Here is a 26,847-nt window from a genome sequence, read left to right as displayed (position 1 = left end):
CTTCACGGGATGTTGGGTCGTGATGTTATCCGCGCGTCTGGGTAAGATTACCCACTAACAATTTTTCATCGAGGAGACAGTGGTCGAAAAGCGAACGAAGGGTAGCGGCTTCAAGGACAGAGGAAACAAGGTGCCACGACAAAGGGACGTCTGTGATAGTCTGGTCGGGTAGTAAGAAAAGTAGCGGTTTATTGTTATCAGCGACACATCATGCAAGGGTAGGGTCGTTGTTAGTTTTGGGAATCGTGTAGTGTTCGGCACCGTTGTCACAGCTTAGGTCGTCATGAAGAGTATCAGTCCTTTTGAGGAGGGGTGCTTCTGGGCTGGTCACCTGCGAAGTCTCCTGGGCCAGCTGCAACGTCTCTACCGGTAATCTGCCAAGATTGTCATATACACTCCTGGAAATGGAAAAAAGAACACATTGACACCGGTGTGTCAGACCCACCATACTTGCTCCGGACACTGCGAGAGGGCTGTACAAGCAATGATCACACGCACGGCACAGCGGACACACCAGGAACCGCGGTGTTGGCCGTCGAATGGCGCTAGCTGCGCAGCATTTGTGCACCGCCGCCGTCAGTGTCAGCCAGTTTGCCGTGGCATACGGAGCTCCATCGCAGTCTTTAACACTGGTAGCATGCCGCGACAGCGTGGACGTGAACCGTATGTGCAGTTGACGGACTTTGAGCGAGGGCTTATAGTGGGCATGCGGGAGGCCGGGTGGACGTACCGCCGAATTGCTCAACACGTGGGGCGTGAGGTCTCCACAGTACATCGATGTTGTCGCCAGTGGTCGGCGGAAGGTGCACGTGCCCGTCGACCTGGGACCGGACCGCAGCGACGCACGGATGCACGCCAAGACCGTAGGATCCTACGCAGTGCCGTAGGGGACCGCACCGCCACTTCCCAGCAAATTAGGGACACTGTTGCTCCTGGGGTATCGGCGAGGACCATTCGCAACCGTCTCCATGAAGCTGGGCTACGGTCCCGCACACCGTTAGGCCGTCTTCCGCTCACGCCCCAACATCGTGCAGCCCGCCTCCAGTGGTGTCGCGACAGGCGTGAATGGAGGGACGAATGGAGACGTGTCGTCTTCAGCGATGAGAGTCGCTTCTGCCTTGGTGCCAATGATGGTCGTATGCGTGTTTGGCTCCGTGCAGGTGAGCGCCACAATCAGGACTGCATACGACCGAGGCACACAGGGCCAACACCCGGCATCATGGTGTGGGGAGCGATCTCCTACACTGGCCGTACACCACTGGTGATCGTCGAGGGGACACTGAATAGTGCACGGTACATCCAAACCGTCATCGAACCCATCGTTCTACCATTCCTAGACCGGCAAGGGAACTTGCTGTTCCAACAGGACAATGCACGTCCGCATGTATCCCGTGCCACCCAACGTGCTCTAGAAGGTGTAAGTCAACTACCCGGGCCAGCAAGATCTCCGGATCTGTCCCCCATTGAGCATGTTTAGGACTGGATGAAGCGTCGTCTCACGCGATCTGCTCGTCCAGCACGAACGCTGGTCCAACTGAGGCACCAGTTGGAAATGGCATGGCAAGCCGTTCCACAGGACTACATCCAGCATCTCTACGATCGTCTCCATGGGAGAATAGCAGCCTGCATTGCTGCGAAAGGTGGATATACACTGTACTAGTGCCGACATTGTGCATGCTCTGTTGCCTGTGTCTGTGCGCCTGTGGTTCTGTCAGTGTGATCATGTGATGTATCTGACCCCAGGAATGTGTCAATAAAGTTTCCCCTTCCTGGGACAATGAATTCACGGTGTTCTTATTTCAATTTCCAGGAGTGTAAGTCGTCGAGCTGTCATAAACAGATCACTGTGTAAGGGTTTTGGTTGGGTTGGTTCGCATTTATTGTGCAATACGGCTTCCCTGCATTGCCGGTTGGTTGGCTAGTTTACACCTGGCAGTGCCAGTTACTTTTTCTGTGCTGCAGGGGCTCGCCAGTATTTGGCATGTTTGTGTGTTGGTGTTATCCATAGGTAGTTAATTGTCCCTGTATAGACCACTGACACGAGACTTTCACAAAGGGCAGATTTTTATGCTTCGGTGTCTCGGAAGATGCCTCTGGAAAATGGCAAAGCTGGTTGGATTTTCGCGAGTATCTGTGGAAAGTGTTTGAACGACTTCGAAACCAGGATAATCCGACAAATTATTGGACCACCGCACCTTACCTCATCACAGAACGTGGAGACTTCAGTCATGCCCATTCTATATAGGATAAACAGCGATAAGTGGCGGATCTGACTGAGTAGGATGCTGGTGCAGATAAACGTGTTTCGGAGCAGACCGAACGACAGTGAATCAGTGTGGCTCCGAATGCTTTAGACTGATTCAGCTGACTTGGCTGGCCATTCATGTATATGAAGTGTCCCTCTAGTCATCTTCGACATAATTCGATTCCGGTAGCGTGATGCATTCTCTTGCTAAAAGCACATACAGCGTTATTCCTAACTACCTCGAGAGATTTAGGAGACAACTGTGTGAATACAACAAGACATACGAGTACATAAAACAAAGACATGGAGCATCTCTGCAAGTTTTTAACCCACATTGCAGGTGCTCAATACGGCGCAGCAAACGTCAACACGTGCGTGAAAGTAATTGAAGCTGCAACGGCAGCAGTCCGCTTTGGATATCTGTTCAATGTGTTGCCCATCTGCTGGCGCGAACTAATTCACTACGACAGTACGGAGCGTATGATTCACTACATGCAGGGTGATTTGAAGTAAGGGACCCTGGAGCCAAGCTATGGCGGTGTAATGTCAAAACTACAGTAGAGTAAAAGTTACGAGCATTTTTCATTCTGGTTTCGTCATAGGACAAAAAAAAAGAAAGAAAGGCGAATTAGGGATGAAAGAGAAGGGCACTAGCTTCTCGACGTATCTGACAGCTTCAAAGACATTTAAATCAAAACATCTTGAGATAGTGTCTCGTATTTACGAGTTGACCCTACTACAGTGCAACGAGATCTCTTAGCTGAAAGGCGTTTCGCACGCCTGCATCTTTCAGTTTATAGACTTAAGTCTCTGATCCCTCTGTGCCCAAAAACCGGAAGATTCACCAGCCATAGAAACAATATATAATACCCCATGGCTGAAGAGGATATATGGCACGATGCATCATGTTACATGATTCGGTTACTAATACTAACAAGTAAAATAGCGCGAATATGTCAATACATTTGGATTTAAATATCTTTGAAGCTGCTTGATAAGTCGAAAAACTAGTTTCCTTTTTCACATACAAAACATTTGTCCAGGACATATTCGCCTTTTTGTACTGCGATGCGAGCAGTTTCCATTGTGATATTTTAATGTTTAGATTGCACACTCTATTTGTTCAGTTCTCACCGATAAAGCGCGTGTCAGGGAACCGAGAAGTCGCGGGATCATACCCTGACCGGACCGCAGAAATCTAGCCTTCACCTCCCAACGATGTGATGATCGGGTTCCGCGTTACGTTATAGGTTCCCTTTCGCCAGCTGGATAAGTGGGACAGTTAAGACACAAGGAAGTCGCCGTGTGGCGTCCAGTTGAAAGACTTGCACGGCCATTGAGGCTCACGCAATGATTACTTGCTCTCAACTGTGTGCAAAACTTAGTGTACAGCCTTTATCAACAACCACCATGGTTTTCGTTTTGGCCATTGATAATCTCTGCTATAGTTGCTAGTAAGTTAGCTATTCTACTACAGTGAATAGCCAAAGAAAATGGGACATCTGGCTAATATCGTGTACGGCCCCACAAGTACGCAGATGTGCCGCAACATGACGTGGCATGTACTCGACTAATGTCTGAAGCAGTGCTAGAGGGAATTGACACTATGAATTCTGCAGGACTGTCCACAAATTCGTAGGAGTGCGAGGGGGAGGGTGGGGTTGGAGATCTCTTCTGAACAGCACGTTGCAAGGCATCCCAGATATTCTCAATAATGTTCACGTCTGGGGCGTTTGGGGGCTAGCGGAAGTGTTTAAAGTCAGCAGAGTGTCCTGCTGGAATTGCCCAAGTCCGTCGGAATGCACAATGGACATGAATGGATGTAAGTGATCAGACAAGATGCTTACGTATGTATCACCTGTCAGACTCGTATCTAGACGTGTTAGGTGTCCCATATCAAACCAACTGCACACGCTCCATACCATTACAGAGCCTCCTCTGTTGACATGCAGGGTCCATGGATTGATGAGGCTGTCTCCATACCCGTACACGTCTATCCGCTCGATACAATTTGAAACGAGACTCGTCCGACCAGGCAACATGTTTCCAGTCATCAACAGTCCAATGTCGGTGTTGACGGGCGTCAAGCTGTGCACGTGCAGTCATCAAGGTTACACGAGAGGGGCTTCGGCTCCGAAAGCCCATATCGATTATGTTTCGCTGAATGAATGTTTCGCACGCTGACACTTATTGATGGCCCAGCATTGAAACTGCAACAGTTTGCGGAAGGGTTGCGTTACTGTCCCGTTGAACGATTCTCTTCGGTCATCGTTGGTCCGCGAAATTCCCCACTTCTTCGCTACGTCGGAGATACTGTGTCCAATCGCTTGTGCGTCGAGTATAACACCACGTTCAAACTCACTTAAATTTTGATAACCTGCCATTGTAGTAGCACTAAGCGATCTAACAACTGCTCCAGACACTTGTTGTCTTCTATAGGCGTTGCCGACCGCAGCGCCGTATTCTGCCTGCTACGTATCCCTGTATTTGAATACGCATGCCTATACCAGTGTCTTTGGCGCTTCAGTGTTTGTTCTGACTTTTTTTGGGAAGGACATTTCATTCAGAAATGGGCGTAGCCGACGTGTAAAGAAATACCGCCATTCATCGCAGTTGTCTCTCACAGTATAAGAATAGAAGGCGAGGGGCGCTGCAGCAAACGCAGTTGCCACAAGTAGTCTACTGAAGGTGAAGCAAGACAGTCGGTCGTCGTCTTCGTGTACCAGTAATGAAATACGTGCTAAAATTATTATTTGTTAGCTTAGGTACAGTCAGATTAACACAAGAAAAAGTATTTTCAGAAAAGTGTCTAATTGTGCTTCTGTTGTTAAAAGCGCAACCGCTGCTAAACGATGTATTGTTCAAATTTTGTGGTACTCTGCAAGACAGTTACTATTAGCAACGCAGAGGCGAAAACTACAGGCCTGACTCCTTACGTCTGGTAAGTTGCGGGTGTCTTAGTGTGCTGCACAGTATTGCGTAGATGCCATGTCGACGTCTGCTTCGCTGGAACGTGTGCAGCTTCATTTAGCCGTTTAATTTTGTAACAGCTGCTCTGCAGAGTTTTATTTTACTCTTGTTGTTGACGAACACGTTGATGCCCCCACAAGACCTGCAATGGCAGCAATTGTGAAGACTATGCTGGCACTTATTGCTGTCATACCAGAAAACAACGTAACACGTTGCCACCATCTTACTTTCATTATTGTTGTAACGGATTACTGGCGTCCTACTTCGTAATTTATCTGGGTGCTAATACAGCACGTCACCCACTGGCCAGAGTCAGCAGCGCATAAGTTCTTATAATTCCATGGAAGAGAAGAGGGAGTGATTCGACCCTTAAATGCCAGTGCATACAGGGAGAAATTTCGTACAAATTACTACTACGTCACACAGTATAGAAAATCTATAAATAAATTAAGAATTCCAGTATGAGATTTTCACTCTGCAGCGGTGTGTGCACTGATATGAAACTTCCTGGCAGATTAAAACTGTGTGCCGGACCGAGACTCGAACTCGGGACCTTTGCTTTTTGCGGGCAAGTGTTGGTAGAGCAGAGAATTGAAACTGTGAGGACGGGTCGTGAGTCGTGCTTGGGTAGCTCAATTGGTGGAGCACTTGTCCGCGAAAGGCAAAGGTCCCGAGTTCGAGTCTCGGTCCGACACACAGTTTTAATCTGCCAGCAAGTTTCAAATTAAGAATTAATTTTGTGAACCAGGTGATTTTTGATAGTAGATACTCTAATAACACTACGCAACTACTGGGTGAAAATAACGCGAATGCTACGCAATAGACTGCGCCGATTCCGATTTTGCAATCAGAAATGTAGGACGTCGGGATTTAAAGTTATAGCTGAAATTCATGTGATATTAAAAGCCTTTACATGGGTTAATATGTAGCTGCATCAGTGAGCAGTGTTTGATGTACGAGTGTGTGAATGTGTGAGTATTGTCAAAGTTGTTCTGCTTTATCTGTCTGTGGAATACTTGCTGGCAACAAAAACTAGTCCTCCGAGGTGTACAATTACAAACAAGAACGAGAAGACAAAAAGCTTGGGGAAAACTCGGACGGGAGAAATGCAAAATGTGTGCCATTATACACAGAGTGCTGGAGATGTCCTCTAGAGTTCAGTAGCACCACGGTTGCACCACAGTCTGCGGCAACTCTGGTTCCACTGTGCACACAAATGATGAGCTACGTAGTCGACTTGATGAAAGTGGTTTCACACAGTAAAGAACTACAACAAAGGGCTGACACTCGGTCACGAGTGTGGAGTAGTGTGCAGGATCGGCGTACACAGTGATAGTTATAGTCTGTCTGGAAACTCAAGAGCGAGCAGCGCTTTTGGTGGGGGAAGTGGTCTTTCCCGGAAGAACCCTGCCACTGGCTTACAGGGCAGCCCAAAATCAGTTGCCCGTTACCTGTCTAGCGGTGTAGTTCGGCGTGCAGTGATATACGTCGTTTCTGTTCGTGGGATCTTAGTTTCCAATCTCTCCGTTGACTTTGCGTACTCACTGATATACTTCAGTATCCGGAAGTGATGAATAATCGCCCTGCATTGCAAGAAAATGTGCAGAATACGAAGGAGATATTTGCGCAGAACGAGCGTTCGATCGTTTCTAACGTTATTACAGCTTGTGTTAAGGAGACTACACAAAGAGAACTGTTGGCTAATATTACCAGTACCAATGAAAGGGCTGCAGTTTATGCAAACGTCAGCCTCGCCAAAATGCGCCAGCCTCGCCAAAATAGGAACGCGAGAACAAGGCGCATGGTTTCCTGGAATCGGCGCGAAGGCAAACTAATAATTTAGGGAGGAAACCCATCGTTATAGACAGTTTCACAAAATCGGTCATTCGACAAACGATGGATGACTTTTACATAAACCAAAAAATAATGCCCACATTACGGAAATTACTCAATGGCGTGAAACAAAAAATACATTTTCGTTGCAGAAAGATGTTTTACACAAGACACTGCGTGAAATGCGATTTACCTGGAAATACTTTTCAGACATGTTTACGAAGACAATGACAAAGAAAGCAGTGCGAATCGAACTAATACAACACACGTAATTATAAATTTCTGGTTACTTTTTAAACATTCTTCGTGTTGCAAGAATTGTTAAGTTTTAATGCAGCCCTTCAAAGAAAACTTCTACCTTTTAGTAGAAACACAAAGTAAGAACAAGTCTTAAATTCTACAGACTGATTGCACTATATCTGGTTCGTCTTACGATAGAGGAACATACATTCATATGAATAGGCATTCGGTTCTATGTTTGTAGTAGAATCCTGACTTCCGTTTCAAATGGCTCTGAGCACTATGGGACTCAACATCTTAGGTCATAAGTCCCCTAGAACTTAGAACTACTTAAATCTAACTAACCTAAGGACACCACACACACCCATGCCCGAGGCAGGATTCGAACCTGCGACCGTAGCAGTCCCGCGGTTCCGGACTGCAGCGCCAGAACCGCTAGACCACCGCGGCCGGCCCTGACTTCCGTTCTTATGTTAATATTATTTACTCTATAATGTTTTGTTTCGAAGAAGCTATCGCCTTCCGTTTTCCTTATAATCTTAACGCATTTGTCTAAAAATAAACGCAGACGGGACGTATCTGAACACGGCGTCGTGTCAGATTTAAAGCGCGCGCCGCGGCAGGGACTGTACTACGTTGTGGAACAGCCTGTAGAAGCGCCCTCTGACGTAGCTGGGTAGGCAGAGTGGGGACTCGCGCGCTCGCTCTTCAGTTTACCGACAGACTATACCTGGTTTCCCTCTGTGAAACCTGAAGTGCTGAAAACCAGACAGTGTGTCTCTGGTGATGAGGGGGCCTGACAGTGTGTTGTGCTCTGCAGGTACCGGAAGCCGACGCGCGCCTCCTTGCAGACGGCGGAGTACAGCAGCGCGATGCGGGCGCGCGCCGCCGCGCTGTCCGAGCTCGACTCCATCTCGGTGCACCGCGGCCTCGACGACATCGAGCGGCCCGTCTTCTCCAGGTCCACCAGCAGCACCATCAGCAGGTACACAACCAGCTTACCCTCTTCTCCAGCTCCACCAGCAGCACCGTCCTCCACCCTTCTCCAGCTCCACCATCAGCAGGGACACTCCTCCACCCTGGCAACGCCAGCTTCCCGTCTCCTCCAAGTCCGAGCACCATTAACAGGTACACGACTCCACCCTGGCAAGGTCAGCTACCCGTACTCTTCTCCTCGGATGTCTCTGCCGGCCTCTGACCGAGCACTTTCTAGCTGTCGGTTATGTCCTCTGCCCAGTTTCTATTCTTCCTTCATATTTGCCATGTTGTTGGCGCAGAGCATCCGTGAGCTCTTTAAATTTCACTATCGTCATAGTTCATATCAATCGATGCTCTTAATACACTACTGGCCATTAAAATTGCTACACCACGAAGATGACGTGCTACGGATGCGAAATTGAACCGACAGAAAGAAGATGCTGTGATATGCAAATGATAGGCTTTTCAGAGCATTCACACAAGGTTGGCGCCGGTGGCGACACCTACAACGTGCTGACATCAGGAAAGTTTCCAACCGATTTCTCATACACAAACAGCAGTTGACCGGCGTTGCCTGGTTAAACGTTGTTGTGATGCCTCGTGTAAGGAGAATAAATGCGTACCATCACGTTTTCGACTTTGATAAAGGTCGGATTGTAGCCTATCACGATTGCGGTCTATCGTATCACGACATTGCTGCTCGCGTTGGTCGAGATCCAATGACTGTTAGCAAAATATGGAGTCATTGGATTCAGGAGGGTAATACGGAACGCCGCGCTGGATCCCAACGGCCTCGTATCACTAGCAGTCGAGATGACGGGCATCTTATCCGCATGGCTGTAACGGATCGTGCAGCCACGTCTCGATCCCCGAGTCAACATATTGCAAGACTTCATACATCTGCACGAACAGTTCTACGACGTTTGCAGCAGGATGCACTATCAGCTCGGAGACCGTGGCTGCGGTTACCCTTGACGCTGCATCACAGACAGGAGCGCCTGCGATGGTGTACTCGACAACGAACCTGGGTGCACGAATGGCAAAACGTCTTGTTTTCGGATGAATCCAGGTTCTGTTTACAGCATCATGATGGTTGCATCCGTGTTTGGCGACGTCGCGGTGAACGCACATCAGAAGCGTAGATTCGTCATCGCCATACTGGCGTATCACCCGGCGTGATGGTATGGGGTGCCATTGCTTACACGTCTCGGTCATCTCTTGTTTGCATTTTGCATTGATGGCACTTTGAACAGTGGACGTTACATTTCAGATGTGTTACGACCCGTAGCTCTACCCTTCATTCGATCCCTGCGAAACCCTACATTTGAGCAGGATAATGTACGACCCCATGTTGCAGGTCCTGTACGGGCCTTTCTGGATACAGAAAATGTTCGACTGCTGCCCTGGCCAGCACATTCTCCAGATCTCTCACCAATTGAAAACGTCTGGTCAATGGTGGCCGAACAACTGGCTCGCCACAATACGCCAGCCACTACTCTTGATGAACTGTGGTGTCATGTGGAAGCTGCATGGGCAGCTGTACCCGTACACGCCATTCAACCTCTGTTTGACTCAATGCCCAGGCGTATCAAGGCCGTTATTACGGCCAGAAGTGGTTGTTCTGCGTACTGATTTCTCAGGATCTATGCAGCCAAATTGCGTGAAAATGTAATCACATGTCAGTTCTAGTATAATATATTTCTCCAATGAATACCCGTTTATCATCTGCATTTCTTCTTGGTGTAGCAATTTTAATGGCCAGTAGTGTATTTTCATGTATTGCCTATACCTGTTTCGATTTTTCACTGATTATGAATCTGTACACATATACTACGTGATCAAAAATACCGTGGCACCTGTTAGTGGACATTAATGTGAGGTGTGTTCATCCTTCGTATGTAATGGCAATTTGAACTCTGTTGGCGGCGCTTTCAGCAATATATCTCAATGTCTGTGGAGGAGTGGTAGACCATCCTCCCTCAAGAGCCGAAATCAGGGACACAGGTGGCCGAGTGTGCCGGACGTTGTAACCCATCGGATTGAAGTTGGGACTCAGGGCACATTAGTCCAATTCAGAAGTGATACCGTCCACAAACCGTAGGCTTGGAGTTGCTGCTTTACGGCACGGTGCATTATTATGCTAATACGACCAGCATTTGCCCGTGAACTGCTCCTGTCCTTTAAACAGTACACAAGGCTTTAAAATTTGTTCAAATACTTCTCCATTTATCATTTTCTTAAGCACAATAAGGGGACCACACCATAACCACGAAATACACTTTCATTCCGTGACACCACATCCGCCATACTTCACTGTTGGCATTGCGTGATGGCACATAACATTCTCCAGGCATTCACCGAACCCAAACCCATCCAGTGAATTGACTCACGGTACAGTGTTATTCATTGCTCCAAATCGGTCATTTACAGTCATCCATTGTCCAGTGTCGCCGTTTCTTACACCATCTGAGCCATCGAGTGCCACTGACTACAGAAATGTGTGGCTTATGAGTAACTGCTCGGCCGTTGTACCACGTTATTTTTATCTCCCTACACAGTCATTGTGCTAGCTAGACTCTAGAACTCACAACTGATTCCTTCTGTTGATTTGATGCGCTTTTTTACGACCACCATTCAGAATGATCGAAAATCCCTATCCATCACTACACGATATCTGTCAGGTCTTCATTTAACTGTGATTGTCGCTACAAGTTTCCTCTTCACAGTCCACAGCTCGTGGTCTTGCGTTCTCGCTTCCACCACACGGGGTCCCGGGCTCGATTCCCGGCGGTGTCAGGGATTTTCTCGGCCTCGTGATGACTGGGTGTTGTGTGCCTTTCATCATCATTATTGACTCGCAAGTCGCCGAAGTGGCGTCAGCTAAAAAGGACTTCCAATTTCGGCGGCCGAACACCCCACATGGGGTCTCCCGGCCAACAATGCCGTACGATCATTTAATTTTTTTCCACTTCACAGTCGCATCACCGACAGTCGTCTTGGGCAGCTTTGGAAGTGTTCGAATGTCCCTGATGAATTTATTACTCACGTGATGTGCAATGACTAAAGCACATTGGAAATCACCAAACTCTCATGACTAACCCATTCTGCTGCCACTGTCTTTCTGCTGACAGCACTATACTCCCTGGTCCTTTCATACTGGTGCCTCTGCCTCTTGTGACATCTTATAATCAGTTCCATGAGGGGTGTGTGGATGCTTTTGATCAGATAGAGTATATAAATTAAAGCCCCCTGCTATGATTTCTGTCTGTATGTTCAGGATAATCTCTGGAACTACTGTAGGGATTTTGATATTGTTTTTACTGATAGACAGAATGATTCACAAGGAAGGTTTACGGATGTAGGAGATCTGACTGGAGTGCCAGGCCAGTGCAAGCTACTGCCAACTACCACAGCGACCTGCGACTGTAGCTTGACAATTGACAATGCAGTCAGACAGAGTGTGTGGCACAGTAGCTCACTGCTTACATCATTACCACAAGTTGTCACTCCAAATGGAAGTTAAAAAAATGGTTCAAATGGCTCTGAGCACTATGGGACTTAACATCTGTGGTCATCAGTCCCCTAGAACTTAGAACTACTTAAACCTAACTAACCTAAAAACATCACACACATCCATGCCCAAGGCAGGATTCGAACCTGCGACCGTAGTGGTCATGTGGTTCCAGACTGAAGCGACTAGAACTGCACGGCCACACCGGCTGGTGGAAGTTAAATGTGCGACGTGTAACACTACTGCTCCTGACAACTTTCCTATCATGCACTGGTTAAATTATTTAAATTTTATGAAAGTGACGATATTCACTTACCTAACATTGTTCCTCAATTTCAATCGCATCTCTTTGCAGTAGTTTGTAAACAAAATTACCGCTGCGCCAAACGAGTCGTCTTGTACTTGTTGCTTAGTGCTGTGTGAAGCTGAGGTGGATCACTAATGGCCCTGGGATTTTCTCTGCCTGGGGACTTGGTGTTTGTGTTGTCCTCATCATTTCATCACCACCACCATTATCATCATTTGTGACAGAGGCTAATTGGACTGTGTAAAAATTGTGTCAAAATTTTGGCTTTGTGCGGGGGCTGATGACTATGCAGTTGAGCACCCCACAAACCGAACGTCACACTAATAGCTCTGTAACACAAGGAACAGCATAAAAAACACTAATGTTAGCATTGCATTAAATAAACACCTCACTGCACTACCTAAATAAATTAAAACTGATACCATAATATTCTTAGCTGATTGCTGCTTCACACATCCTCAAGGCTCTTGCTAGAGTATCGAGTGGAGCTGAGTAGTGATTTTCTTATTCATATCACAGTAGCACCAGAGGACTATGCTCACGAGATATCTAGTTTTGCTTAATGGTTTTTTGAAGATCACGCTTTTTGAAGGATATGAATGGCAATTTTTATGAATGGTTGTAGTGAGTTGTATCCTAAAATGTCTGTTAACTGTAAAGATTTGTCATTTTTCTGATCCGTCAGGCTGTTTGGTGCATAACTGATGAATGAGCTTGTGGACGAAGGGAAGCCATCCTATAGAGACTTCCCCTTGATGTACAGATACATTAATTGTTTGCCTAGATCATTAACATCAGTGGTTTGTATCAGTTGATCCATGTTGTGTTCGGAGGATCCTTCTATAGTGACTGAAGCTTTTATCAGGTCTTCATCCACTGTCGTAGACCACATGCCTGATCAATACAACATTGTAGGAAGGATAACTAGCCTATAAATCGTGAGTGTAGTGTCTGTGGATGGCATCCCACCCTTAATGAGTGGGTACATCTGGCAGTGTGCCTAGTGCCTAGACGTATGTATGTTGACGCTAATATAATTTGACTTGTATATGTGATTAAAATTAAGTTGACATGGAAAAATACTCTTCTAAAAAAAAGTGTAACAAAGAAAAAAAATTGGGACATCCAGAAGATGCTGTCCAGATTTCCACATACATGTACACATCATCAGTGAGAATGTAAATGATTAGAGTTTGAATTCCTTGTGATGGGTAGAAAACCTGAAAGAGTGCATTTGTTTTGTTCATGTTTACTGTCGCCAGGAGGCCTAGTAGGGTATATAAGGGGGTGTGAACAGTGTCATATGTTGAGTGATCACTGTGAGGGACATGCAGATGCCACATACTCCAGTGAGTCAGCATTATAAGCAACCTGAAATTTTCAAATGGTCTCATTGTAGGTCTCTGTGTGGCTGGCTGGTTGAACCATGCAATTATCCAGATTTGTGCAACATACAGATGTGACTGTGGCCTGATGTTGGACTGCATTGCAACTTGTGGGCAGATGTGCTTGTAGTCAAGGTTCTGGTCAACCGTCACAGAATAGGCTCACTGTATTGCGCACAAAGAACATCATACTTTTTCACATCTTTGCCTGCCATCTGAGGAAAAGTAATGCACTCTTAGAATCACTCTGTGCCACCCAACACCATTGGTCAGAGGCTAGCAGTGGACAGACTAGGCAATTATTGCAATCGACATCACAACACAACAGCTGCATTTGGAGAGGTGTCATGAATGAGCAGCAGGCCACGGCATCACATTGTGTTCAGAGATGGATCGCAGTTCTGCTCTTGTTCGCGCGTATGACAGCTCCCTGGGGGGTGTCCCATTCTTCCAACGTATGGGAGATGCACTGTCGTGTTACTCCTGCCATCATGGTGTGGTGAACCATTGGGTACGACATCAGGTCATGGCTGGTAGTAAATGAGTGGACTCCAATGGCATAATGGTACGTCATGTACACCCTGCGTCATCGTGCGTTACCTCTCCAGTGGCAGTACTGTGGTGCCATTTTTCGACAGGGCAGTGCTTGTCCACGCATGTATATGAACTGTCTACGTGATGCCGAGGTACTTCCATGGCCGGCAAGAGCCCTAGATCTGTTCCCAATTTAATGCTTGTGGGATCAACTCAGACATCAGCTCTGTCCCACTCCATTGTGTAGGATATCAAGGATCAAAGGTTGCTGGCCAGTTTGCCTAAGGAGAGGACACAATGGCTTTGACACCATTTCCCAACCGAATCCGTGCATGTGTCCAGGCAAGAGGGGGTGCAATGTTACACTGAGAAGTGTACACATACTGCCAAGTTCTTTGTAAATTTGACTTCATTAGGTAATCATTGACTAACATCATATGCCCTGTCAACCCATGAAATTTCATTTAGTCTTCCACTTCAAGGTGCTTCACCATGGTCTAGGCATACTGTCTTTGATTGGTAGTCAGAACACCCTCGGTCCCAAGTTCAAACCCTGCCACTGCTTAAATTATGAATAAAAATCATAAGCATTGGCAGCCAAAGACTTCCTGCATAAGAAGTCACCCTCATTCTGCCAATGGCCTTGTGAAAGAGGATGGAGGAGTGGACAGAGGTTCAGTCACTCTCTTGCCCTTGGTGTGGGAAACTGCCCCTAAGGGTGGAAGAATCAGCAAGACCAATGACATGAGGATCAAGAAGGCAATGGAAACTACTGCATTAAAGACACACAGTGTGTATCTACAGGTCACATGGCTGTAATTGAGGAAGCATCAAGATGATCTCTCCATTCCAGAACCTGCCCCTAAGGGTGGAAGAATCAGCAAGACCAATGACATGAGGATCAAGAAGGCAATGGAAACTACTGCATTAAAGACACACAGTGTGTATCTACAGGTCACATGGCTGTAATTGAGGAAGCATCAAGATGATCTCTCCATTCCAGAACCTGCCCCTAAGGGTGGAAGAATCAGCAAGACCAATGACATGAGGATCAAGAAGGCAATGGAAACTACTGCATTAAAGACACACAGTGTGTATCTACAGGTCACATGGCTGTAATTGAGGAAGCATCAAGATGATCTCTCCATTCCAGAATAATCCTCCATTTAGATCTCCGGGAGGGGACTGGCAAATGAAAGGATGATGTTTTACGAGACAGGGCATGGAATTACAGAAATTTGAATGTGCTAGAGAAGCTAGAAAACCTGAAAAGGGAAATGCAAAGGCTCAATCTAAATATAGTGGGAGTCAGTGAAGTGAAATGGAAAGTAGCTAACAATTTTTGGTCAGATGAGTATGTGGTAATATCGACAGAAGCAGAAAATGGTATAACGGGAGCAGTATTTGTTATGAATAGGAAGATGAGGTGGAGAGTGTGTTGCTGTGAACAGTTCAGTGATAGGGTTGTTCTCATCAGAACCGACAGCAAACAAACACCAACAATAGTTCAAGTATACATGCCGATGTTGTAAGCTGAAGATGAAGAGATAGAGAAAGTGTATGGGGATATTGAAAGGGTAATCCAGTACGTTAGGGGATATAAAAATCTCATAGTCATGGGAGACTGAAATGTAGTTGCAGGAGGAGGTGGATTATAAGAGAAATTTACAGAAGAATGTGGGCTGGAGACAGGGAATGAGAGAGGAAGAAGACTAATTGAGTTCTGTAATGAATTGCAGCTAGTAATAGTGAATACTCTCTACAAGAATAACAAGAAAAGGCTGAGAGATATGGGAAGATTTCAGTTACAGTCCTGGAAATGGAAAAAAGAACACATTGACACCGGTGTGTCAGACCCACCATACTTGCTCCGGACACTGCGAGAGGGCTGTACAAGCAATGATCACACGCACGGCACAGCGGACACACCAGGAACCGCGGTGTTAGCCATCGAATGGCGCTAGCTGCGCAGCATTTGTGCACCGCCGCCGTCAGTGTCAGCCAGTTTGCCGTGGCATACGGAGCTCCATTGCAGTCTTTAACACTGGTAGCATGCCGCGACAGCGTGGACATGAACCGTATGTGCAGTTGACGGACTTTGAGCGAGGGCGTATAGTGGGCATGCGGGAGGCCGGGTGGACGTACCGCCGAATTGCTCAACACGTGGGGCGTGAGGTCTCCACAGTACATCGATGTTGTCGCCAGTGGTCGGCGGAAGGTGCACGTGCCCATCGACCTGGGACCGGACCGCAGCGACGCACGGATGCACGCCAAGACCGTAGGATCCTACGCAGTGCCGTAGGGGACCGCACCGCCACTTCCCAGCAAATTAGGGACACTGTTGCTCCTGGGGTATCGGCGAGGACCATTCGCAACCGTCTCCATGAAGCTGGGCTACGGTCCCGCACACCGTTAGGCCGTCTTCCGCTCACACCCCAACATCGTGCAGCCCGCCTCCAGTGGTGTCGCGACAGGCGTGAATGGAGGGACGAATGGAGACGTGTCGTCTTCAGCGATGAGAGTCGCTTCTGCCTTGGTGCCAATGATGGTCGTATGCGTGTTTGGCGCCGTGCAGGTGAGCGCCACAATCAGGACTGCATATGACCGAGGCACACAGCGCCAACACCCGGCATCATGGTGTGGGGAGCGATCTCCTACACTGGCCGTACACCACTGGTGATCATCGAGGGGACACTGAATAGTGCACGGTACATCCAAACCGTCATCGAACCCATCGTTCTACCATTCCTAGACCGGGAAGGGAACTTGCTGTTCCAACAGGACAATGCACGTCCGCATGTATCCCGTGCCACCCAACGTGCTCTAGAAGGTGTAAGTCAACTACCCTGGCCAGCAAGATCTCCGGATCTGTCCCCCATTGAGCATGTTTGGGACTGGATGAAGCGTCGTCTCACGCGGTCTGCACGTCCAGCACGAACGCTGGTCCAACTGAGGCGCCAGGTGGAAATGGCATGGCAAGCCGTTCCACAGGACTACATCCAGCATCTCTACGATCGTCTCCATGGGAGAATAGCAGCCTGCATTGCTGCGAAAGGTGGATATACACTGTACTAGTGCCGACATTGTGCATGCTCTGTTGCCTGTGTCTATGTGCCTGTGGTTCTGTCAGTGTGATCATGTGATGTATCTGACACCAGGAATGTGTCAATAAAGTTTCCCCTTCCTGGGACAATGAATTCACGGTGTTCTTATTTCAATTTCCAGGAGTGTATATTAAATCATGGTCAGTCATAGATTCCAAAATAAGATACTGGATTGTAAAGCATACCCAGGGGCAGATGCAGACTCAGATGACAATTTAGTAGCAATGAAGAATAAATTGAAGTTTGAGATTAGTTAGGAAGAATCAGTATGCAAAGAAGTTGGATACAGAAGGACTAAGCACTGAAGAGATACCCCTGAAGCTCTCTAAGGCTATAGATACTGCGATAGGAAATAGCTCAGCAGGTAGTTCAGTCGAAGAGGCTTAGACATCTATAAAAAGGACAGTCACAGGAGTTTGAAAAGAAAAACATAGGTATAAAGAAGGTAACTGTGAATAAACCATGTGTAACAGAAGAAATGCTTCAATTGATTGATGGAAGAAGGAAGTACAAAAATTTTAAGGGAAATTCAGGAATACAGAAATACAAGTTGCTGAGCAATGAAATCAATAGGAAGTGAAAGGAAACTAAGATGAAAATGCTGCTTTAAAAATGCGAAAAAATGAAAAACAAACAGGTTGTCAGGAGGACTGACTCGGCATATAGAGAAGTCAGAACAGCCATTGGTGAAATTAAAAGCAAGGGTGGTAACATTAAGAGTACAATGGGAATTCCACTGTTAAATGAAGAGAAGCGAGCGGATCAGTGAAAAGAGTACACTAAAGGCCTCTAGGAGGGGGAAGATTTGTCTGATGTGATAGAAGAAGAAACAGGAGTCAATAGAGAGAAGATAGGGGATCCAGAATTAGAATCAGAATTTAAAAGAGCTTTGGAAGACTTAAGATCAAATAAGACAGAAAGGATATGTAACACAAGCTGTACATGGTCATGAATAAAACAGTGACCCGAATATAGAATAAACTTCCTTTACTTTGTGTCTATGGCCACAAATTTTTTTGTCATCAGAACACCAGTTTTGGTCTATAATGACCATCTTCAGATCTGTTTTATAAAAACATGGCCTAATGTACTGCAGCCACAGTTTCATCATCAAATGTTAAACACAAAATTAGCACCAGCATTGTCAAAAATAAAGAAATAAATAATAAATAAATAAAACAGCATATGCCAGAGTCATCTTGTTAGTAACACTACTGTTCAAAGCAACAGTCCAGAACAGTTTTGTGTTTAACATTTGATGATGCCACTGTGGCTGCAGTACTTTAGAACATGTTTTTATAAAACAGATCTGAAGATGGTCATTATAAACCAAAATCGGCAGTCTGATTTCAAAAAATCTATGACCAAAGACATGAAGTAAAGGAAATTTATAGATGTGTAACATTCTATCAGAATTTCTAGAATCGGTTGGAGAAGCAGCAACAAAATGTCTATTCACATTGGTGTGCAGAATGTATGAATCTGGTGAAATACCATCTGACTTTCGGAAAAATATCATCCACTCAGTCGTGAAGCCTGTAGGAGCTGAAAAGTGTAAGAATTATCACACAATCAGCTTAACAACTCATGCATCCAAGCTAATTCCTACCATAATCTGATTGTCATTGACAAAAAGCATTATGATATCACTTTTTATTATTTTATGGGGTGTGTTGATAATGATTGAAAAATTAAAAGTTGTACAGGCTGTTAATAAAAAAACTCCATGAGCAATGACTGATGCAACCTTTGTAGTCATTTTATATTCATGCACCATTCTCAGATTGTTTGCTAATATGTGACTGTCTGCATTCTGGAGCAGGAGCTGAATTTGGACCCTTGTCTTTCATAGGCACTTCTCTCTCCCTCTTTCCAGACTCTTACTTCTTCTTCTTCTGCATGCATTAATCCAGCGAACTTTTGTGAAATTCAGACTGGATCATTCAAGCTTCCCTTCGGTCTGACCACTGCAGAACCACCTACACTGGAGACTCCACCTGACAAGCCAGGTTTTTGAATGATTTGCCTCCATCTGTCTCCATCTTGGTAGATTTCCTCCTCAACATGCCATCCAATGCCTCTCCTGGCCTTTCAGGCTATTCTTTAAACTGGTCTAGCCACCTCTTTTGTAGACATCTACTGGCTGTTGTCCTGCTGCATTCCTGTCTGAGTACTGATCGTGAATTACTCTCACTGTGTATGTTTCACACAAGCAGAGCACATCAGTCAGTCTGTACTCCGACCCCTCAATGTGTGCACTTCCACTGCACTACAGATACCAGATGTCGGCTCCATCTTGTAATGCAACAATGCTATGGCATATGATATCATATGTGCACAAACAGAAAGAGAACAGAACACTTTTGCAAACTTGTTAATTTTTGGAATGTAGGTTTTTTTGAGAAACTGATCAGTAGCATAACCTGAGATTGTAAGGCAAGATGGCAAAGCAGTAGAAAATGCTTTAGTTAATCGCAATTCTCTCTTTATGTGTTTGTTTCTGATCTTGTTTCTCATTGTCTTTTGGAGAGCAGACCTAAAAAAATTCATTTTATAAGTATGTTGTTCATGTATGTGTTCTTTGGTTATCTATGTAGCTCCCATAGGATGTGATGTGCAGCAAGGAATTTCTGAACATGGCCTGTTTAGTGCATACAGGGACATTCTTTCCCAGCTTGAAATATTTGGATCTTTCGGGTATCATATTCAGAATTTTAAGATCAGTGCTCCCATCACTTGCCACAACACTATGAAGATATGTAAATTGTTCACATTCTTCATCTTCTTTCCCTCTGAAGATAACTTACATGGAGTGGCTGTGCCACTCATTTGCATTGTATTGTTCTTATTCACAATCAACCTGAACTCTTTCAAGTTTGAGTTCCACAGATCCAGTTTCCTCTGTACCTCCTTGTCAGTTTCACCCCAATTGGTAGTTTCATCTGCATATACAAGAACATTTTGGTCTTCTCTTCCCTCTTCCTTGACATCCTTCATTGTGGTATCTGCAGAAATGAAACGGTTTTGTTGCACACCTGTCTTTGTTTCAAACCACTGTGACTTTCTGTGCTCTATTAATATGGTGCTTGCACGGTTATACTCTGTGGAACCTTCAAGGCTTGTACTTTAGAGACAAATTTTGGCTAATATTCTATATGGGATTTTCGTTTTTCATGATATTCTAAGATTTTGTCTTTTAAACTGTAAATGTTGAGTGCCTGATATGTACCTTTATGTCTCTTTCTTTGTTACCCATACAAATTATCCAGTAAATAATATAGCAAAAATTGTGTTGCATATTTTACCACACTAGTAAGGGCCCACACTTCAGCACTGTAAAACCTACTAGAACTGCCATAGTCTTGTATAGTTTCAATACTTTTTTTCCTTCCATATTGTGTTTGTTGGTGCTGTATTAATTGTATCATACATTCTATGATATTACTTTTGCTCCAATATCAAGTTCTTCAAGAGGTGACATTGTGAAACCAAGAAAGGTAAATTGGCTGATTATTTTAAGGGATTTGTTATTAATAAACAACTTACAGCAGATTTGGAATGGATCACAAAATACCATGTATTCTGCTCCATGCATCTAAGCTTAAAAAAAAACCTTTTATTACTATTTTCCAATTCAGACAGTATTTGCTGTATGTGTATATCTTCAGAATTTGTAACTATTAAGATTGTCAGCAAATGAGACATTGAGACAAAGTTTTCACTGTTTATATTACTGTCAGAACCCATCTGTGCAAGTTTTGTTTTCCATTCTCAACTGGGATCTTCAGTATATAAATGTAATAGAATTGGCAACAAATATCAGTCTGTCATATGCCATTGCTGATGTTATAATATGTTGGCAAGTTTTGAAGCAGAACACATTGAGCTGCAGAGTGGTAGATTCATTCTGCTATTATTGCCAGTGATTGCTTCATTCTGCTATTGCTGCCTGTGATTGTAGCAAAATTCAAAACAACCTAGGCAGTTATAAAGTGCATAGGTTTCTGTAGCCAGTGTTAAACTGAATAAAACAGTACCTTGTAGAATGGTGTCCAGCACCTCCAGTGGGATCTATGTGTAAGATTGTAAGCACTCCGTCTTCGGGCCACAAGTGGCCCATCGGGACCATCCGACCACCGTGTCATCCTCAGTTGAGGATGCGGATATAAGGGGCGTGTTGTCAGCACACTGCTCTCCTGCTCGTTATGACGGTTTTCTTTGACCGGAGCCGCTACTATTCGGTCGAGGAGCTCCTCAATTGGCATCACGAGGCTGAGTGTATCCTGAAAAATGGCAACAGCGCATGGCGGCTGGATGGTCACCCATCTAAGTGTTGGCCACGCCTGACAGCGCTTAACTTCGGTGATCTCACGGGAACTGGTGTATCCACTGTGGCAAGGCCGTTGCCTGCAAGATTGTAGACCTGCAAAAATGTCAGGTTCTTGCATGGCCTTGTCAATCTCTCCCAAGTGTATGACACAGCAGTTATGATCAAAGTACATATACTTGTGTCTGAATAAAATGTCATCCACATAGAATTGTTATTTTTAGCTATTCATTTTTCTAAGATAGCAACATTAGGAGGTCATACAATTATTAAATCAGAAATGTATGTCCGGACACTCTGACTACACAGCCTAAATACTTTGTTCTTAACTTTTCCTGTGATAATTATGAGGAACAGACAATAAAATAGCAGACCTGCTGCACTGACTGCATCCAATACCAGTTTTTTTTAAATCTACCCAACATGGCTCCCCTGAACAGTGTCATCATTCTTCCACAAATTCTCATTTAAATCCCCTGAGAGCATCTGTAACACTTTGTAGTACATATACCAATGTATTCTGATCCTAGAAGTGTGTCTTTAAATTCATACAATGTTTGCTGTCTGCTGCCAAAAGCTGGTGTAACTCAGTGGAACAGCATTCTGTATTCATTCCTTAACAGATACACTGCATTTTCCAAGAATCATCTAGACCAATTTGTCTTTCACATTATTACAGGGTGGCTCAGTTATAAGTAGCCTGGCTCACCTTTGAGTTGTTGTTATTGTTGCTATGGTCTTCAGTTCAAAGACTGGTTTGATTCACCTCTCCATGCTACTCTATCCTGTGCAAGCTCCTTAATCTCTGAGTAACTAGTTCAACCTACATCATTCTGAACTGCTTAGTGTATTCATCTCTTGCTTTCCCTCTACAATTTTTACCCTCCACACTTCCCTCCAATATTAAATTGGTTATCTCTTGATGCCTCATAATGTGTGCTATCAACTGATCCTTTCTTCTAGTCAAGTTGTGCCACAAATTCCTCTTCTCCTCAGTTCTATTCAGTACCTCCTCATTAGTTATGCGGTCTACCCACCTAATCTTCAGCATTCCTCTGTAGCACCACAATTTGAAAGCTTCTATTCTCTTCTTGTCTAAAATATTTATCACCCATGTTCCACATCCACAAATGGCTACACTCCATACAAATACTTTCAGAAAGGACTTCCTGACAATTAAATCTGTACTCAATGTTAACAAATTTCTCTTCTTCAGAAACTCTTTCCTTGCCATTGCCAGTCTACATTTTATGTCCTCACTACTTCGACCATCATCATGTATTTTGCTCCTTTGAGTGTGAATGCAGTATTTTGACTTCTGAAATAGAGTACACAGCAACAATAGATTGTTAGCATTCTTCAGTTTATCTCATCGGTGAAGTTAGACAATTCTCTTGGAGGTCTGTAAAATGACTTTTTCGATAGAAGAAAGAATTGAAATTGTGGAAGAATATGTGAAAACAGGTTCGATTAAGGAAACTCACAAAATTTCCAGGGTCAAGTATCCAGATAGAGGACTATCAGCAGAGAGAGCAATATGGAATCTGTATAAAAGTTTGCTCACCTATGTATTTGTGCAAAATGTAAAATGACAAAGAATTCCTTCAGTATAACCAGAAGTTATTGTAGACGTTCTCCAAAGAATTATTCAGAGCCCAAAGAAGTTACACATAAATTGGCCCAACAGGCACATGTCTGTAGGAGTTGCCAGAGGATATTAAAAAGTCTTAATTTGAAGCCATATTGTGTGACAGTTCTGCAGCAGTTGTGGAAGGATGACAGTCAAAACTTGTAGATTACTGCATGTGGATTTTGACTAACATTTACAATGATTTAATCAATTATTGACAATATAATATATTATAATTATTGACAATATAATTTATTGACAACATAATTTAAATGGAATCTACTCGCCAAGTGGTGGCAAGGGTTTAAATTTTACAAACTTTCAGGTGTAGTGACTCCTCCTCCTGGCAGAGGAGTTGAAAGGGCTGGAAGAAGGGTGAAGGAAAATGACTGGAGAGGTTTAGGGAAAGGAGTACAGTTCAGAAAAGTCACCCAGAACCCCAGGTCAGGAGGATAGACTACACCATATGAGATTTGAAGAACTGAGAGCTATGATTTGTTAGATCCTTTCCATTACATGAGTGATGAAGCATGCTTTCATTTGCTGATCATGTGAATTCACAGAACATGAAGTGCTGGCCAACAGAAACCCTCACACTGTGTCTCAGCAACCACTGCATGATGAAAAAATCGGTGTACAATGTGGTTGCATATATGGAAATTTTTGATACATTTTGTGCTCAGCTCACTGAACACGAAGGACAATACTGCCTCCTCCAGCAAGAAGGGGAAACATGCCACACATATAAGGTACCCCTGGGACAATTCCATGATGTCTTCAGGAACGAACTTTTAGCAAACATTTATGGTCACCATGTGTGCTGGATGTAACATCATGTGATTTTTTTTTCCTGTGGGAACACTTGAAGAGCAAGGTCTATGAAACAAATCCACACACAATACAGAAAGTGAAACACAACAGCAGCCACGAAGTTGCTGTCATTGATATCCGAACTCTACACTGGGTATATCTGAAAATGCTTACGCGTGCACAGCTGTATATTGATGTTGCAGGTGGTAACTTTCAGCATCTTCTGAAAATGTCATTTTCGTGTTTTTTTCATTGTAAATAAATGGGAAGTCCACTTCAGCTCTTTGTTTCTGTAATTTCACTGCATTTCCTTTATGCTGTTATCTGTGCCACCCTGTAGTTTCACATTTTGATTCCATTTCATTTCACACCATAGTAAATGAACTCTGTATGAGCCACCAGCCCAGTGCAAATCTTTTAGTTGGACCCCATTTTGACAACTTTGATGTCCTGAGTTGACAGCATCCTGCATATCCAGAGGGTCACTCATTCAAATACTAACCAGACCTGGTGTTGTTTAATTTTGTTGATCAGGTGGGAACCAATGTTTCCAACTACATGAGATGCTGTAGAGAGTCACCACCAATGTTGTCATGAGCTTCTGCTGTGTCTTTTCTTTGGTTTAATGGCATTATCACACATTCACCCACATTTAGAGATAGCTGTCATTCAGGGAAGTAAGGAGAGCTACTGTCTAATTCTGAATAAAGTTGTTTTGGGCATTACATCCCATCAGTCTGTAAAACTAAGTATGAACTATAAAATGACTGACTTGTAGCAAAATACTTAAATGAGCAATGTTGTTCAGAGATGCTCTACTTGGGACCATAACATGGCAATATTGTTGCACATGCAGAAGTTGTGCGATGGGTTCCCTAGTACCCCGGTGAGTGTGGAGTTGAGACTTCCTACTAAACAACCGCATTTTTATTACCTGATGCCACTATATAGTACTTAGACGACTGCAATCCAGGATCCGTGCAGTGGGTGAGCTTGTGACATCCCTGATGGTATGCTGTGGCAGTGCTGCAGCAGCTTGAAGCATTGGTGTCCTCATTCACCCAGTAGTGTTTCAGCTGCACAGCATAACAAGGCTCCTGGCTAGCAAAGGTCGGTTGCAGCACATGGCAGCTGACAGAAACATGCAGGCACTGTGAGTTGAACCCAGGACCTTCAAAGACTGGCCACAGTGTCGAGCAATAGCACCCGCCAGATGACCTCACCTCACTGGATTCAGAAAGGTCGGCACTAGCTGACTGCTTGTAGATGAGCACCTGCACCTGATTGTTCATGCTGCTCAGTAAGGCTGGAGTAGGTCAGTTGTACATTCAACTGATGTCTGGCTTAAAGACACTGTAAGTTGAATGCATGGCACCGAAGGGATGCTGCTACCTGCTGACCTCTTAAGGAGATTTTTGACATATGGGAGACTATTTTTTAAAGCTTTGTTCTGCATTTCAGTGCTTTTACTGTGTGTAAAATTCACCTTAATTTAGTTGTCAGGATTTAGTAGCCAACTGCTTTTTATGCTACATAAATTCTTTCACAATCATTCTATTCTTACACACATTGTCAGTTGATGAAATAATATTCAGACTACTCCTGGTGACCAGAATGTAAGTCATACTGAGTGCTGAAGTGAGGACTGTAGCAATGTCATTCTCTGTAATATGTTCCTTCTGTGCTGTCAAGCAAGTTGTCACGACAGAAGATGCCACACTTCTAACCAGGTGACGATGATTGTGACAAATGATATTTTGATGATCTATGAGTTTCATAAATTATTTTGCACAGTTGTTACAACGATTCTTATGGTAAGGCCACTCGAGATGCATTTTTCAAGTTTTCTGAAACTTGACTATCTATACTTGGCTAACTAAATACTGTGCTAAATTCTGAATCCTGTACAAATGTCATTTTTATTATATATGTATCATTCAGCAATCTGTTTTCAGGCCGATGCTATTAGTTGCTATTTGTAATTACAAACAACTGTTCTAGTTTTAATTTTTTCAAACAAAGAGAGAGAGAGAGAGAGAGAGAGAGAGAGAGAGAGACAATGGGGGGGGGGGGCTGTTGTAAATGATCAGCATGTAGGCATATACAGGGCTATTACAAGTGATTGAAGCGATTTCATAAATTCACTGTAGCTCCATTCATTGACATATGGTCACGACACACTACAGATATGTAGAAAAACTCATAAAGTTTTGTTCGGCTGAAGCCGCACTTCAGGTTTCTGCCACCAGAGCGCTCAAGAGCGCAGTGAGACAAAATGGCGACAGGAACCGAGAAAGCGTATGTCGTGCTTGAAATGCACTCACATCAGTCAGTCATAACAGTGCAACGACACTTCAGGACGAAGTTCAACAAAGATCCACCAACTGCTAACTCCATTCGGCGATGGTATGCACAGTTTAAAGCTTCTGGATGCCTCTGTAAGGGGAAATCAACGAGTCGGCCTGCAGTGAGCGAAGAAATGGTTGAATGCGTGCGGGTAAGTTTCACGCGTAGCCCACGGAAGTCGACGAATAAAGCAAGCAGGGAGCTAAACGTACCACAGCCAACGGTTTGGAAAATCTTACGGAAAAGGCTAAAGCAGAAGCCTTACCGTTTATAATTGCTACAAGCCCTGACACCCGATGACAAAGTCAAATGCTTTGAATTTTCGGCGCAGTTGCAACAGCTCATGGAAGAGGATGCGTTCAGTGCAAAACTTGTTTTGAGTGATGAAGCAACATTTTTTATTACTGATGAAGTGAACAGACACAATGTGCGAATCTGGGCGGTAGAGAATCCTCACGCATTCGTGCAGCAAATTCGCAATTCACCAAAAGTTAACGTGTTTTGTGCAATCTCACGGTTTAAAGTTTACGGCCCCTTTTTCTTCTGCGAAAAAAACGTTACAGGACACGTGTATCTGGACATGATGGAAAATTGGCTCATGCCACAACTGGAGACCGACAGCGCCGA

At 44.6% G+C, this 26,847-nt stretch overlaps 1 protein-coding gene across 4 annotated transcripts in view; it reads left to right on the top strand.

Moving 5' to 3' along the window:
* LOC126100531 (copper-transporting ATPase 1) overlaps positions 1-26,847 on the top strand; it is a 589,098-nt gene that overhangs the window by 550,158 nt on the left and 12,093 nt on the right. For all 4 annotated transcript variants that reach the window (XM_049911146.1, XM_049911149.1, XM_049911147.1 and 1 more), the window contains one exon: positions 8,109-8,273. In XM_049911146.1, coding sequence (XP_049767103.1) covers positions 8,109-8,273 — 165 coding nt within the window. The remainder of the gene's footprint in view (positions 1-8,108; positions 8,274-26,847) is intronic.

Source organism: Schistocerca cancellata, chromosome 9 (assembly GCF_023864275.1).
Source record: "Schistocerca cancellata isolate TAMUIC-IGC-003103 chromosome 9, iqSchCanc2.1, whole genome shotgun sequence".
NCBI lineage: Eukaryota > Metazoa > Arthropoda > Insecta > Orthoptera > Acrididae > Schistocerca > Schistocerca cancellata.
The sequence above is the reverse complement of the archived record's forward strand: the minus strand, read 5'-3'. Positions and strand labels throughout refer to the sequence as shown.